Here is a 15,648-nt window from a genome sequence, read left to right as displayed (position 1 = left end):
CCTTATATGCGGATAGATACGAAGATGTACTTTATTTGGAGACAGATATTGAAACTTGCATCATTGATAAAGACTTGAAGGATTTTATACAACAAAGTACTTGACCAAGACAAGTTATTTGAATTTATCTACTCAATCAAAAACCATACACTCTCAGCCAAGGTAATCAAAAACCAGTATGCAGAAATGCTGTCAGAGAGGAAATCAATCTTAAATATAGACTCTATCAAGTACCTCTCTCTCTCTCTCTCTCTCTCTCTCTCTATTTTTAATATACGAGGGAAGTGGCAATCAGTGCCTACATTTTGTTCTGTAAATAGCAATGGAAAACAACTAAAACTTCACCAAACATGTTATCTTTTTTGTTTGTTGGTCTTATGAACCCACCAGAATCCAATGCTTTAAATATGAGCTTTAATGATATCATTATTTGAACTCGAGTCATTTGAACATTTTTTTTTACTTATTTTTTAGTCAATTGATTGCAGACCGATTCAGTAGTACAATTTCGATCTACCTAACATTCAGCATTTCTCTAGATATAAGCACTTATGGTTAAATATAATATACTGGGCACTTCGAGGAACTGATATGATATGATTGTAAGACTTAAGTTGTAAGAATCTGTTAGTGCCGTGTTGAATTTCAAGGTCATGTCTGAGACCATAATCACTTCTTCAATGCACTGTGTATAGGAGCAACACAGTTTCAACAACAAAATAAATTGAAGAAAAGGGATTTGAACTCGAGTAAATTTATAACCTTTTGTTTACAAAAATAGTATCAATAGAAATTGTTTTATAACTCACATCTTAACAACTTCATTTATTTACTATATCTTAAACAATTCGAACTTTATGTTTTTATAAAGTGCATTTTAAAGTGGTGTCTCACTTTAAATTAGACAAACTCCATCATTGTAAAAGATGTCTGCTGTGCACTCATTTGATAAGGCAGATAATGTCTGTGTGCTATAGACTTTTTAAAGAAACGTCTCTTCAGATGGTGATCGATCAACCTAATAGATATATCAGTGTCTCCAGGGAAGAACAGAAACAGCTCAGGAATTCATCTAATAATAAAGTTCAAGCTATTGCAGGAAATTAAAAATGCACTAAATTGGTATCCATGAGGTTGCATATCCAGTATGTACAAACAATAGTTGATGCTAGAACTACGAATAATGAATGATGATATGATGCCTGATACTAATATAACCCAGAACGGTGTTTACACATTATGAGAACTGATACATCCTGCTGCAAAGAGATTATTAGATTATTCACTACTCAGCACATACTCCTGCAATTTTTCTTGCTCTGTTTTAGGGTGCAGCAATCCGCTTAAGTTAACTGTAACAATTAAGGGATAAATAATAATAAATAAACTCATACACCACAGGCTAATGCAATTCAATTCTAACCTTAACCTTAACTTTAAGCTTAACCTAATTATCCCTCACTCATTCTCACATTCACTCACTATCACTATTATTGTTATGATTGTTGTTATTGTTATTGATGGTGGTGGTGCTATGGTGATTGTTGCTAGGGTTAGCACCTTTTCTTCCAAGCTTGAGTTGCGAAATCTCCAGTTGTGTCTTCATGAAAAACTGCATCCTCTGCAACTCCAAATCCTTCGCGAACTTCATCCTCTGCTTCTCCATCTCCACCACCTGCTGCAGCTTCGAGCTCTCCGCGTGTTCATAAGCCTCGCCAAATTTCAGAATCGCCTGCGTCAGTTCCCTCACCGCGCTTCCCCAACCCTTCGCCCTCCGTCTTCCTTCGCTTCCTTTCCCTGCGTTCGAACTCATCACCCGCGGCCTCTTCCGCTCGAAACTCTCCGGGGGGAAACTGTCGCTCGAAGCTGGCGACGACGCGCCACGCTCGTCCGAATCTGATTCCAACGGCGGACCGCGGCGCCGGAACTGAATCTTCTGGTTCTTCAACGGAACCGGCTGCGGTTGTTGTTGCTGCGCCGGCCTTTGAGGACGGTGATACTGATTCACGACGTCGCGAACGCCGACCGGAATCCCTAACGGCACTTTCTGCGACTGTAAAATACTGTTGCCGGCAGCGCTGGTGCCGACGGCACCGGAGGAGCCTCCGGCGCCGGGGATCTTGGCGCTCGGACCGATTAATTTGTCCAAACGGTCGAAGAACGGCCACTTGCTGGTGGCGCCGGCGGCGATCTTAGCCTTCTCCGATTTGTACTTCTTCTTTACGGTGTCGATCCGGTTTTTGCACTGAATATCTGTCTTCGGCGCCTTCGTGTAATCCTCTCTGCCGCTCACGATATCCGCCACCTCCTTCCAGTGCTTCTGTTTCAGATTTCCTCTGCTCAGTTCCAGATACCTCTCTCCCCACGCGTCGATCAGTACCGCCGTCGCGCCTTCGCTCCAGCAATCCTCCCTCCCTCCACCGCCGCCTCCTCCTCCGCCACCGTTCCCCTTCACCGGCTGCTGAATTGGAAGCGCTAATGCCAAACTGTTTGCCGGCGCTGGCGCCGCGACCGTTACCGTTATCCGTCCGTTCGCCCGCGGAGAAGACACCGGGGATCCGCTCGCCGGCGACGGATGCGACTGGATCTCTTCCTCGTCGTCCATATCCTCCTCGCCGCCGATCTACCGTAGAGAGAGAAAGCGAAGTTAGAAAGAGACGGAGAAAGAGAAAAAAAAAAAAAAACCGTAGCTAGGGTTTTAATTTATTTTAATTTGATTGAATTTTGGCCGGCGAGAATATATCGAGGCCTTTTCGTGCCTTGTTCGTTTTTATTTTCATTTATTTAAAAGAAATTCGGGTGAAATTTGGTTTGGAACCTTTTTTGGGGTTTGGTTGACGGAAGAGAGTGAGTTGACGGTGACCGTCGACACGTGGTAGAGAGCAGAGGAAGAGTTGGTGACGTGGCGGAATTGAATTGGACGTGCACGAAACTCCGTCACCGGCTGAGTTGGTGGACCTTCTCTGTTATCGTCTGGTGTCACTTCTTCACGAGTTTGACGATAAACACAACTCTAACTCTCTTCCGCCGATATACCCATTTTACCCTCTTTGTTTCCTGTAAATCATTGCTTAATAATCAAATTCAGTTCCAGAAAGAAGAAGGACAAGAAGGGGAATAAAATTTTTAACTGGTTGAAGCAAAAGATGGGGCAAGGGTAAGTGTAACAGCTTTTAATGTTGCTTTTGTTTCCCTTGTTTATAGGCGTGACGTCATCTTGTTTCTGATTAAGTAATTTCTTGGTGTGCCTAAGTATAGAGTGCAGTGCAGTGCAATGTCATGTTTTCACTTTTATTCACATTATTCAACAACCTGGGCTAAACTCGTTAATTTAATTTCAGAGTAATTTCAGTGAATTTGTTTCCCATTCCCCTGTACGGATGCTCGCCAATTTCACGGGATTCTATATTATCCTTATATTTTTATTCAACACAATTCTGTTTTCATTTATTTTATTTTTTATGAAGTAGTAAAGGAAAAATATATAACGAGATGATGATCTGTGAATAGGTACAGTGGTGACCTACAATTAAGGGCACTTTGGGACAAAGCTTCACCGTTCATTACTTGTTTCCCAACACCAGAATCCCACAGGGATTGTGCATTAGGTTAAGCTGCATGTCAGATCTGCATCATAAAAATATCATACATATTCATATTAAATGTCTAATCATTTTATAAGCAATTAAATTTGTAGATAAATGTTGAGATTACATAAAGGAAAGATATTAAAAAAAAAAACTGTGTTTTACATTTTAGTATAGACAAAAAAAAAACTCACTTTTAATGAAAAGAAATAAAAGTTAATGGTTTGGAAAGAACACGTTTGCAGAGCATGTACAGAGTGTCGCAGCCAACACATTTATAACTGCTTTAAGTATTGTACCTGTGATAGTATTATTAATACTAATATGATAGGCGCTGGAACTAGTGTTATTATCAGTAGTATTATTAATATTAACTCCAAGTACCGGAATTATTATTAGTAAGAGAGGATTATCTATATTATTATATATTTTTAATTTTATCTTTTCAATATTTTTTGAATTAAAATAAATATTTTATTAATATGTCCTTAATTGAACTGTTTGTTTCAAATTTAACTATTTTTTTGAATTAATTTTTTTTAATTAAAAAACTACCTAAAAATAAGTAAAAAATTATAAAAATTATTGATAATTTTGGATTAAATATATTTTTTTTCTTTCAACTTTTAATGAAAATTAGTATTAGTTCATCTTCACAACTTTATACTAAAATAATCTCAATTTTTAAAAATGTGTATATTTCATTCATTTAACAAAGTTTATTTAACATTTTATATGGATTTTTTAGTTAATATTGAGACAAAAATGTGTTAAATGATATAAAAAACTAAAATGTTATTATGAAACACATTTAAAATGTTAAATAAAGTTAACAAAATTTTGTTAAGAGGGTCACACATTTCTGAATTTAAAAAACTAAATTGGACCAAAATTTTTAAAAGAAACTAATTCTAACTTTTATTGAAATTTAAGGAATAAAAATATATTTAATATTTAATTTTATAAGCTTTATTTATATTTATTTTTATAACTATGATTTTATTATTTTTTATCATCGTAAAAAATTTTAATTAATATTAATTATATTAAATTATTAATATTAATATTAATACCTAAAGTATTATTATTATTTTTTCAACATGTAACACTAATAAATATAAAATAATATGGTAGTGGATGAGAGAAATATAATTGGAAGTATATATTTTAAATTTCTAGATTTTTGGATGAATGTATGTAGACAACTTTTCATCTTTTGAAACACTCTAGACAATTAATATTTTTAGTTTGTAAGATGTTACAAATTTTGCACTGTACTCATTATATTAAGTGAAAGGAGTTATTTTAAAAACTTACAAACTGAAGTTAGATGTTAATTTACCGTTATCATAATTAATACACGTATTTTAAAAATAGACAAATTAAAAATTAAGAAGAAATAAATTTAAGATAGGTCATGTTAGTATTTAACTTTGTAATAAGAGTAAAAGAAACATTACTTTACTTAATTTTTAATTGCTATGATAAAGCTTTTATGAATTACTTTGTAATGTTTTAAAAATCAATGTCATATTCATGCTATAACTTAGTTTAAAACATTACTTTGTAATGTCATACTCACTAAAACTACAACCATATTCATGTTAGTATTTTTAATTTTATAAAAAAGTTAAAAAAAATTACTTCACTTAATTTTTCATTGTTATGATAAAACTTTTGTATTATTAATTTATCCTTATTTTTTATGTTATAGTTTGAGATTATAACAATTATGTATTGAGACAGGAACAAGAGATAATATAAATACATGATGTTTTCAGACTTCCATAACCATTTTAACTTTATATATACCACGTATTTTCTATATATCTTTTATTACGTCTATGAGCCTACTTAAAATATTAATATTTGATATTTACTTATGTGATCCACCTATTTATGAAAATGCAGAGTCAATCACTCTTATAACTTAGTTTCACTGATAGTTATTACAATTATACAAAAATTATAATAGTAGGTAATCTTACATTAATTATTTCTTTATATTTGAAAAGGGTGTTTTTTTAAATTAAATTTATATTATTTAACAAATAGTCAACTAGTTATGGATTGAAAAATAAATTGCAGAGGTTATTTATTGATGGGATGGCTTACGATGGGTTACTTTTGGAATTTGACCAATTTATAAAAAATGATAATGATTTTTTTATTATTAAATTTTAACAATTTTTTTTTTATAATTTTAGGTATTATTTTTTAAGTAATTTTCCATTTTTTCATTCTCAATATTTTAAAATCACTTAAAAAATGACAATTCATATTATTATATAAAAAAATTATAAAAATTTAGTAATTAAAATATCATTCATTTTCTTAAAGTTATTACCTTATCAACCTTTTCTTAAAGTTATTACCTTATCAATCTTGCCGCGTGTTAACATTTAAATTTAGCTATATTTTTAGTTATAGAAAATTAAAACGAATTCATTTGATAACTTAAATTGAAAAAAAAAACATTACAGTGTTTTAACTTTGTAAATTTACAATTTTTAAACTTTAGTTAATAAAATATTTATTAAAAAAAGTAATTTATTAGCATTTCTAAAAAAAAGAAAATGTCAAAGTATTTCTATCCCCTAAATAACTTCATCAAACTTGACTCTTTAATTTGGATTATTGTGGCTTTGGGATGATAAAGACCTAAAATAAAACACAATGACAAAGGTATGCATTGTCTTGTCTCATTGACTTTGTGTTCATCAGTTGTAATGCAGACAAAAATTAGGATGAGCGACATGCACCATGAAACATCAATATAGGAAGTGTCTTTGTCTTTTTGTATATATTTGCATTATGCCATAGAATGGCTCATTCAATAATCAATACCTCAAATGTAAAAAAGACACATTTTCTGGTGCACTCCGCCCAATTTATGACTCCTCAGAATGATTTTTTGAATCATCGATTCTAACTCATAACCTATTAGCTGTTTGAGCTAAATCGTTATATATATATATATATATATATATATATATATATATATATATATATATATATATATTATATTTTCAATGGCATCAACCATATAGTCAATAAAGTTCTTGCCTCTTAAGAGTTCTATTTTTCTGGTTGAGCACTTCCCAAAATAAGTCATGGCTTCTATTCTATCCTTTTCTTCAACTTCATTGGCTACCCTCTCCTTCAATTCTGGGGTCAGAGCAACAACCACTCACCAAATGAAGAAAGTGTCCACAATGGTATGACAGACACCATTTTCTTCATCAAAATAAGTTTGTATCTTGTACCAGTTGTTTAAGTAGCAGACGCATGGATTAACTAACTCAAAATTGTTCTAACTTAACCAGTAATCTAAAATTCAAGTCCTTAATTGTGCTAATATTCTATCAGAGGGAGAGTTTTGTTGTCTGTAGTGATTCTTTTCAACTTAAACATGATTGCTTTTCATGAAATGTGTAAATTTGTTTTCTTATGCAGGGAAGCTCTGTATTTATAGGGCTAGAACAAGTAAACAAAGTCCAGTTGAAAAAGGCAACAAAAGTTACATTTACACGCTCTGCTGGCATTAATACTACAATCTCTTGCTCTGTTGTAATAATTTCTTTCTCCCATTTTCTCATGATAAATACTTTTTCTCATAAGTCTATTGTTTTGTTATGATTCTCTTATGTGTTGTTCCATTTACTGGCTGAAGGCTCAACCAGAAACTCTGCAAATTGTGCAATGCACAATTGCGAAGCAACTTTCTATTGATGAAACCACAGTGACTCCGAAAACTAAATTTTCAGAGTTGGGTGCTGATTCTCTTGACACAGTGAGGCCTCAAATTCTAGCACTGTTTTTTCAGTTGTATATCTTACATGATAGAAGATAAACAAGTATTAATCTTACATATGTTCTGATATGCCTAAATTTAAACAGGTTGAAATCATGATGGCTTTGGAAGAAAAGTTTGACATTTCTATAGGAGAAGGTGGAGCTGAGAACATCTCCACCGTCCAAGATGCTGCTGATCTGATCGAGAAGGTGAAGACTGCTTCAACCTAAACCAAGCTGGGGTCAAACCATAACTTGTCCTTTCAGATTTTGACAAAAAATTGATATAGAATGCTTAGTTTCTAAGGAAGTGTCATCCTAGCATTTACCTCTTAATTTCCTCAAATAATAATTGCTCTTTTAGTCCTTAATCATCTATTTAAGTTAATAGCTGACACATGTTCAACCTTTGGATTATGTATGTATGAAGATACGTTACTAAGCACCAGAAACATATATTTATATACAATAACTATTTTCAAGCTTCATTGAATTCACAACAGAGATATGAGAGTACAGAAGTCATATTTACACTCAAAAGAAGAAGAAAAACAAAAAAGCATATATACAAAAGCTGGTTTTCTACTCTTTCACAACCTTGGAATCCCATGAAGCATTGACTCAATCTTGAAGATAGACCCTGCAAATCACCTGAGCCATTTTATTAATAGGTAGTACTCATGTATTCATATACTTTATACCATATAATGTGTACATAATAATAGGGTGCAATGCATAATATAACATGATTCCCTTTGGAAATTGAAATAAGTGTTGCTGTATGTACAGAAAACGTAATCCCTCTCTGCCTCTGCGGGATGATATTCAAGTCAATTCAAAAGCAAAACATCTCATTTCCACTCTCAGTAGCGATCCAAAGCGCTCATAATCACCCTAAACAAAGCACAGAAACAAAAATAATAAGAAAACTTTTACACAACAAAACATGCACGTAAATGCAAAGGGGCATATCTGTAAAAGGTCGTAGATATTAAGGGCAAAACAGAAACCAGAGAACCAATCGTAAATTGTCGGACTTCTATTTGCAGCACCCTCCACCGTTGACGATTTTCTCCTCGTGAATCTCTTGACACCACCGCCCGGCGTCTCCGCTGCAATGGTTAAACGTAACATTCTTAAAAACCGGTCGATTTAATCGAAAAAAATAAAATTGAACAATTTGTGTTCGTTGGTCTCAAAGTTCAGTGCTTTATAGAGAGAGGTGTTACGAACGAGAGAAGGGGGTGCAAGGGGTGTCAGGCACAGAAGAAGGAGAGGCAGGAGAAGAGGTTGAGGTGCTTCCCAAAGCAGAGTGAGTCCGAATGATGGTGATGCTGCGGCTGATCGGAACATCCTCCGCCACCGTTGGGCCGCCGGCCGATGAGGTGTTAAACTTTCGGAGCTTGCCCAGACCCGTTTCGGGTGTGGGACCCGCCAACGTTTCGTCCCAAAGCTTGTGGAGAAAACCCATCTTTATATACTATATCTTCTTCTTTTTCTCACGAATATTGATGCTGCAACTTCAACACGGAGATCAAAGATGAAGGGAACGAAACGACAGAGAGAAAAAACAAAAAAGAAGAAACAAAGAATTTTTTTTTATATATAATTTTTCTTTTTTGTTTGATTTTGGCAAGAATGAGAGGTACTTATAATGAGAAATGGAAGGTTGGGTTAACAGGTTTAATTGATTTAATTAATTAACTAATTAGTTGATTAATTATTGACAGGTGTGTGTGTGTGTAAACTTAGCTCCGGTTAATTAGGGTTTGTTTTCAGCCATCTAATTACATAGCCGTTGCTATGTTGGCTCTGCCTAATTTTGTACATTTCAAATCATTATTATAATTGGTATTATATTATTAATCGCTTTTGTCATCCAAAATTATTGGAGGATTGTAAAGGTATTATATTAAGAAGAGTGAGTGAAGTTGCCAAATACTTTTTTTTAAAGTATTTAAAATTGGTTAATCTATTCTCATTAGAAAGAAATGAATCAAATAATTAATCATTTTGATTGTAGGTATTGATTGATTCAGATAAAATTGACTTCTATTGAAACCGAAGTCATCGTTTACTAATTACACATATACATAATAAAAAATATATATTGTAAAATTTTACTTTCTTTCAGTGTACCTTGTTTTAAGTTGTCTAAAATTTATTTCAATATTTCTTTCTTTAACTTTTAATTAATATTAAAAACATCTCAGATGTTATAAGTCAAAAGGAAAAAGCGTGCAGGGTAAAAGTAACACAGGGGTGCAGATAGAAATAGGAATCCCTTCATTTTGAATGGGTTATCGTAAGGTTTATGTGGGTTTTAGACGTCCAATGTCAGCCTTTTCTTCCTGCACCTCCATAAACTCTGGCTGCACCCCATATAATTTTAAATGACTATTTTACCTTTTATGAGGCGACTCCTGGATTGTCTGTTATGGAAATCTTCCAAAGTCAGCTTTCCAAAATTAGTAAAACATTGTTATTGGAATAGGATTTCTGGTAGAAATTTCTGAAACAAGTTTTTTCGAAACATCTGAAGTGTATTTCAAAATAAATTTTACATAAAAAAATTAAAAAAATTTTTAGAACAAGCTTTTAAAAATATGTGACACTTTTCAGAATTATTTTTCAATAAATAAGCTTTCTATAATAACAAACGTTTTAAAATGAAATTTTTGAAATAAGATTTTTTTTCCACAAAAGCATTACTTCTCTCTTATTCTTCCTTTGCTGTGGCGGCCACGTCAGCAATGATGGTGTGGTGTGGTGTGATAAATACGGTATTTCAGTTTTATTTTTCTGTTAGTATATAGTGCAATTAGTAATAATGGGAGTGCAGGAAAAGAAACCTTAACTTTTGAGCCCAATTGAACCACAGCTGCAAGTTTTTAATTTCTTAAAGATTAAAAATGCAACTCTTGAATAAACATTCAATATATTAAACAAAATATTTGCGATTTTTGTTTTATAGTAGTTGAATATAATCCTATTAACTAATTGATATCAACCTTTTATAAATATACAATTTTTAAGAAAGTTAGTTAATAATCAAATATATCTTATAAAATTTTCAACGAAATGTAATTTTATATAATAGTCATGTAAAATATATAACAGAGGTAACTTTTGGATTTCTTGAATTTGAAAAATAAAGCAATATTACGATTTTGACTTAAAATTATTTTGAAGATGTTAAATTGTGATGTTAAATTTTGGCACACTACCTTTTTTAAAATTGTCTTAGGTGTTAAAAATTTATAAACACGGATATGCTTAATCAAATCTGAAGAGATTATTTAATGATAGATAAACATGAGAGAAGTGAATAATTAATCACACATTCACATTTTTATATCAAAACTGTATCATCAAGTGCTTAGAACCCAACTTGAACAAAAAATCATTATTATGATATCTTAGTCTGAATATGAGTGACATGTGCACACAAGTTGTAATTGAAAAGAAAGAAAAAAAAAAAAAAAACATTTAAAGCAATGTCTTGTGAAGGGTCTATTTCTGAATGCACAAAGGGACCATGACAATATCAACCACTCTTTCTGGGTATGTGTCCGTACATATGTTTTTCTTTTGTAAGGTGCGATTGTTGGTCTTAAATCTGTGTTCCACTGCCATAACTTTTCGCCATTCTTTTGCTCTTTTCTATGAATCTATTTTACCAAAAATAGTCTTGTTTCAGATGAAACCCATAAAACTATCACCATATGAATATGATAATTATATATTCAACATTTCAATTGTTTTAGGATTAATGGAAGTTATTCTGATTCCAACCCAAATTCTTCTGGCAATCATCATTAGTAGGAGATAAGAATATTTAAACTTTGCTTGACCTTAACTCTTAAACGACGTAAGACTTGTTGGGTGTACCGGAACAAAAATATAGAAAAAAATACACATTTAGTAACATTTTCTATTTAAAAAATTTAAATAAAGAAAAAAGTCGATAAATTTATTATCTTAATTAAGATCATTATTCAATCATGAATATTTCAATAATGACCTTCATATACTGTTGTATAAATCAATCATAATCAATTGTTTAAATTTGTCATCAAGACATGTCTGAATTTGTCATCAAGACATGTCAAACGATATCATTTTAAAAATTTTTTATTGAAAGTCTTATATCGACTAAAGATAAAACAAGTCAATTTTGTAAAATTGAGTTATATTTTAAATCTATTTAATACTATGAATATATAAGATATTTTATGTTAAGGTGTCAATTAAGAAATAAAAGAGTATTTTCTCTTAAATTAAAACTTCCCTCAAACCCTAATTGGACACATCCAGAACATTGCGTTGAGTAAGAACTACCGAATAGCACTGAACGAGAACGAGAAGACTAGAAGTTGTGGTGCCGCCATGGTTTACGCTTTTTGCTGAAACATTTGGAAACTATGCACACCCATCCATTTTCTATGTGAAGCACAAGTTACCCAACTTGTGCAACAAAAGCCAACCAATTATTGTGCCTCTAAGGACCCACAAATTACACTTCAAGCAATTAAAATATTTGGCTACTTGCAAGCCATTGGGGTCCCAAAACGCTTTCAAACCCAAAAGTGAACTAGAAGTGTCTATCTGAATATCTGCTTTATTTTTTAATTGAAAATTTAATTGTGGGGTCTCTCTCCACGTGCTGTAGGACCAATCCATTTATAGAATTAATGTCCACCACCTCCCATTTTTCTTTGCTTCAATTCATCTTTTCATTAGTTCCACATGTTTTCATGATGTGATCAAAATATCTTTTAGAATGCTGCATTTCATTTCATTCCACTTCTGTGAATTGGACAATTGGTCAAATATCACAGTGAATAAGTTTCTGTTCTGTTGTGTTACCCTCCTTATCCTTTCTTTCCCTTGTCTACTTTATGCTACACAAGAAGAATATTCCTTTCAAATCATCAAGAACTGTGTCTCATTACTGAAACAAATGCTTTTGAACTAGATATCTGAAAATGAAACAGTGGCAATCTGCAGAAATGAGGAAGCTTAAATGATTCCTCAACTGATTTCAATTTAAATTACTAGCATAAGTGTACAATGGCAAGAGATTGAAGGTGCCACTCTACCATAGTCTTTGTATGGCATGGCAGGAACTCACAATGGCCTAGAACTAGCACTAGAACTAGAACTAACTCTGTATAAACTATGTTCTTCCCCCATAAATTTTGAATTCTACAACTTCATTACTCTGCAAATTCCTTGGTAGCTATCAGATTAAACATGCCATGTTCATAGGACATTTTTTCCTTTCTGCCATTTCTAAATCTCTTGCTACCTCCTCCTTCTGGAATTCCCTCCTTTTCCTCCTCTATATCTTGGTGTAGGTTCACCTGTCTTCACACCAGGATCAAGAAAATACAATGTCAGTTTAAGTCTCATCATAGTGCATGAGAGATATTATGCAATGTAATGTATGATGCAGCACATGAATTGGAACTTTCACAATTACCAGCCAAAAACCTGAGATAAATTAAGCAGAAAACTAGAGGGAATCACTTACCATCTTCACATACCTCACACATACTTCATTGTTTTGTGTCGTCACTCATTGGTAATGATAGTTTACATGACCGACCTTGTGGACACGAACAACATAAAAGACACCTCTGATTAAAAGACTCAATGAAAGATTCATCTTGAATAAACTATCTTTTTCCTTAACCAATACTCCAAACAGATCATGCAAATTCTTGTTGAGTCTAAAACTTCATTTTTCATATGTATGCCATGGATGATATATGATGTATCAAATGAAAAATATGAAAAATGCAGTATATACTAACCCCAAAACAGAAATTCTGGTAACTGGTGTCAAAGACAGAGGAATCCTCTGGCTTCCCAAATTTCATCTCAGTGGAATTGCGTTTATTTGAACTAGAACTTTCACTGTAAGTCATGTAAGATGATGAATTAGAGCAATTGGCAGAAGAAAGAGAAGGGCTTCCATCCAATCCTATATCAGCTTGAAACATGTCTTCAAACAACTGTTGCAACTCCTCAAAACTCTCCTCTCCATTTTCCTGTTATTTCACATATAAATTCATCAATTTGTGTTGCCCAAATAAGCTTCTAGCACCAGCCTTTACATGCTTTCAATTTTTTTCAAACTTTTACTAATGAAAAACATGTTATTGGGAACTTTGATGATTCTAATTTAGCCAAACTTGCTGTTTTGGTATGCAGCAGCAAGAAACTTCAATAATAGCCTTCTGATTTTCATAGCATTTGGTTAGGTCTCAAGTCCAAAAAGGAGAAAAAAGGTGGCTTGGTCCATTCATGACAATAGAAAAACTATAAACTACATAGTATTTGACAAAAACAAACACTATGTGTATATGTCTAGCTTTATCCACCAAACAAAAAAAAAATATATATATATATATATAATAAAACAAACAACATTGAAACAGCATAGCTTTCTGACCCAACACCCCACTAACTAGATGATGATGACTCACATTTGATTTGGTCTGACTCATCATTGTTAACATTTCGTCCAAAAAGTCCCCCATACCCTGCAAAAGGAAATTCATTGTTTGAGGAGCTCAACAAAATTATCGGATCACGAACAAGATTCAGTCCCCTCCACCAAAACCAAACTCGATTCGATGAATTATTCCCCTCTCTCACTGAATTCTATAACCAAAATGCCCATGTGATCTGTCACACACAAATTGACTTGTAACAAAGCTTGTGCCTTTGTTTGTGACAATCCCAATGAATAATAATACATCTTATTACTCCCAAAGAAGATGCCCCTTTTATCAGGAAAACAAAAAACATGGACGGTGCAAAAAACAGAAACGTGACAAGACTGCAGCACAACAATAACACTCATGCATCCACACAATCTAATCACCACCGTTCAGTGAAAAATCACACCCTTCAAATCTCATGCATATTATCTTCACTCACCTATTAACAATTCAATAGTGTATGATGATTGAATCTCAAATCTACACTGTTTACTCTCCTTCCTTATTTTGATTTGGAAACCCTCATTGACAATATAAATGCATGGAAAAACAAGATTTACCCTTAAACACAGAGAGTGACAAAATTGAAAAAAGATAGAATAGAACCAAATTGGTTACTTTGAAAAAAAGAGGGTCAAACTGAGATTGCTTCTATTCGAGGCAATGAAACATAGGGATGGGCAGAACTTAGGGCATGGTTACTGTAGAAGATGGCATGAGATGAGGTGGGTGACTTACGTTTTCGTCGTCATCACTATCGTAGACACCAACGTCGTACATTAGCCTTTTGTTGGCGTCAGATAAAACTGTCGCAGAGGAAAAACACCATTTACACCAAATGAACAGCAAAGGAATGAAATTTCAAACAAGAGCAAAAATTCCAACTTTTCTTCAATTTTGAGGAGAAAATGAACAAGTCAATCATGGGTCAACGTTCAATCGTGGAAACATGTAGAGGGCATTACCAGAATAGGCTTCCCCAATTTCCTGGAATTTCTTCTTAGCTTGTTCCACTAACTCTGAATTCCCAGATGCTGAACAACGATCCGGGTGCCATTTCTATCCCATCAAAAAAAAACAAAACATCATTCACAACGGCTAATATTTAAGAAACATGGTTCAGAGGAGAGAAAAAGAATCATTTGGGTTGAATTCAAACCTTTGCAAGTTTCTTATATGCATTCTTTAGCTCCAATTCAGTGCACTCCTTGTTCAACCCCAAGATCGTATAGAAGTCATTGCTTTTGTTTCCTTCATTAGCCATTGCTATTCTCACCACCACCACCACCAACAAATCAAACACACCAAAAGAAAACTCTCCACAGAACCAATCAATTATGAAACCAAGGTTTCTTGTCGACGAATTGAACTAACACACGAACTCCGTACAACCATAACATTAAGAAAGAGACACCAAAATCACACACAATAACAGCAATATTAATACTACTGTTAAGCAAATGGTATAAATAATATAAATATAATATAAATATATTATTAAACTTTGATGGCAAGTTGGGTTTGGTGCTCTACATGTTTGTGAATAGGGACACGGAACTCAGCAGCACTTGCTTTTGATTCCGTGGAGTGAAAGGTGAAGAGCAAAAGAGGATCTCATGAACACTCCAGAACCTCGAACCCTGCCTTGCACCTTATATAGTTTTTTTTTTTTTTTCATTTCATTTTCTTACTCTTTAAAGAAAAATTTAAAGTATGATAAAATCCCCTTTTAGTTATATCTAGTTTCGCCAACT

The 15,648-nt window shown here is 33.2% G+C and overlaps 4 protein-coding genes across 10 annotated transcripts; 1 reads left to right on the top strand and 3 right to left on the bottom strand.

Moving 5' to 3' along the window:
* Window positions 1-1,162: 1,162 nt before the first annotated feature.
* ASIL2 (sequence-specific DNA binding transcription factor) lies at window positions 1,163-3,145 on the bottom strand. Its single transcript, XM_028052236.2, has 2 exons — window positions 2,819-3,145; window positions 1,163-2,623 (listed from the first exon to the last, which is right to left on the bottom strand). Exon 2 carries the CDS (start codon window positions 2,603-2,605, stop codon window positions 1,475-1,477), a length of 1,131 nt encoding a protein of 376 aa, XP_027908037.1. The 5' UTR covers window positions 2,606-2,623; window positions 2,819-3,145; the 3' UTR covers window positions 1,163-1,474.
* Window positions 3,146-6,632: 3,487 nt separating this feature from the next.
* LOC114166253 (acyl carrier protein, chloroplastic-like) lies at window positions 6,633-7,870 on the top strand. Its single transcript, XM_028050966.2, has 4 exons — window positions 6,633-6,805; window positions 7,044-7,157; window positions 7,261-7,380; window positions 7,488-7,870. Exons 1-4 carry the CDS (start codon window positions 6,701-6,703, stop codon window positions 7,611-7,613), a joined length of 465 nt encoding a protein of 154 aa, XP_027906767.2. The 5' UTR covers window positions 6,633-6,700; the 3' UTR covers window positions 7,614-7,870.
* On the bottom strand, window positions 7,841-9,014 carry LOC114166254 (Dormancy/auxin associated family protein). Of its 3 annotated transcripts, none has more exons than XM_028050969.2 (3): window positions 8,616-9,014; window positions 8,393-8,494; window positions 7,841-8,276 (listed from the first exon to the last, which is right to left on the bottom strand). In XM_028050969.2, the coding sequence occupies exons 1-3, from the start codon at window positions 8,851-8,853 to the stop codon at window positions 8,272-8,274; spliced, it is 345 nt and encodes a 114-aa protein (XP_027906770.1). In that variant the 5' UTR covers window positions 8,854-9,014; the 3' UTR covers window positions 7,841-8,271. The 3 variants fall into 3 exon arrangements, with proteins under 3 accessions (XP_027906770.1, XP_027906769.1, XP_027906768.1); XM_028050968.2 differs by having other exon boundaries at window positions 8,401-8,494; XM_028050967.2 differs by having other exon boundaries at window positions 7,841-8,494; window positions 8,616-8,858.
* A 3,373-nt stretch (window positions 9,015-12,387) lies between these two features.
* LOC114167316 (uncharacterized) lies at window positions 12,388-15,566 on the bottom strand. 5 transcript variants are annotated; one of them, XM_028052373.2, is made up of 7 exons: window positions 15,054-15,564; window positions 14,860-14,953; window positions 14,633-14,700; window positions 13,877-13,933; window positions 13,202-13,438; window positions 12,919-12,993; window positions 12,388-12,752 (listed from the first exon to the last, which is right to left on the bottom strand). In XM_028052373.2, exons 1-6 carry the CDS (start codon window positions 15,156-15,158, stop codon window positions 12,964-12,966), a joined length of 591 nt encoding a protein of 196 aa, XP_027908174.1. In that variant the 5' UTR covers window positions 15,159-15,564; the 3' UTR covers window positions 12,388-12,752; window positions 12,919-12,963. The 5 variants fall into 5 exon arrangements, with proteins under 5 accessions (XP_027908174.1, XP_085524423.1, XP_027908172.1 ...); XM_085668297.1 differs by having other exon boundaries at window positions 12,932-12,993; XM_028052371.2 differs by having other exon boundaries at window positions 12,388-12,993.
* Between the last annotated feature and the right edge of the window lie 82 nt (window positions 15,567-15,648).

This window comes from Vigna unguiculata, chromosome 10 (assembly GCF_037176805.1).
Source record: "Vigna unguiculata cultivar grain cowpea cultivar isolate G323 ecotype 2 chromosome 10, ASM3717680v1, whole genome shotgun sequence".
Lineage (NCBI taxonomy): Eukaryota > Viridiplantae > Streptophyta > Magnoliopsida > Fabales > Fabaceae > Vigna > Vigna unguiculata.
The sequence above is the reverse complement of the archived record's forward strand: the minus strand, read 5'-3'. Positions and strand labels throughout refer to the sequence as shown.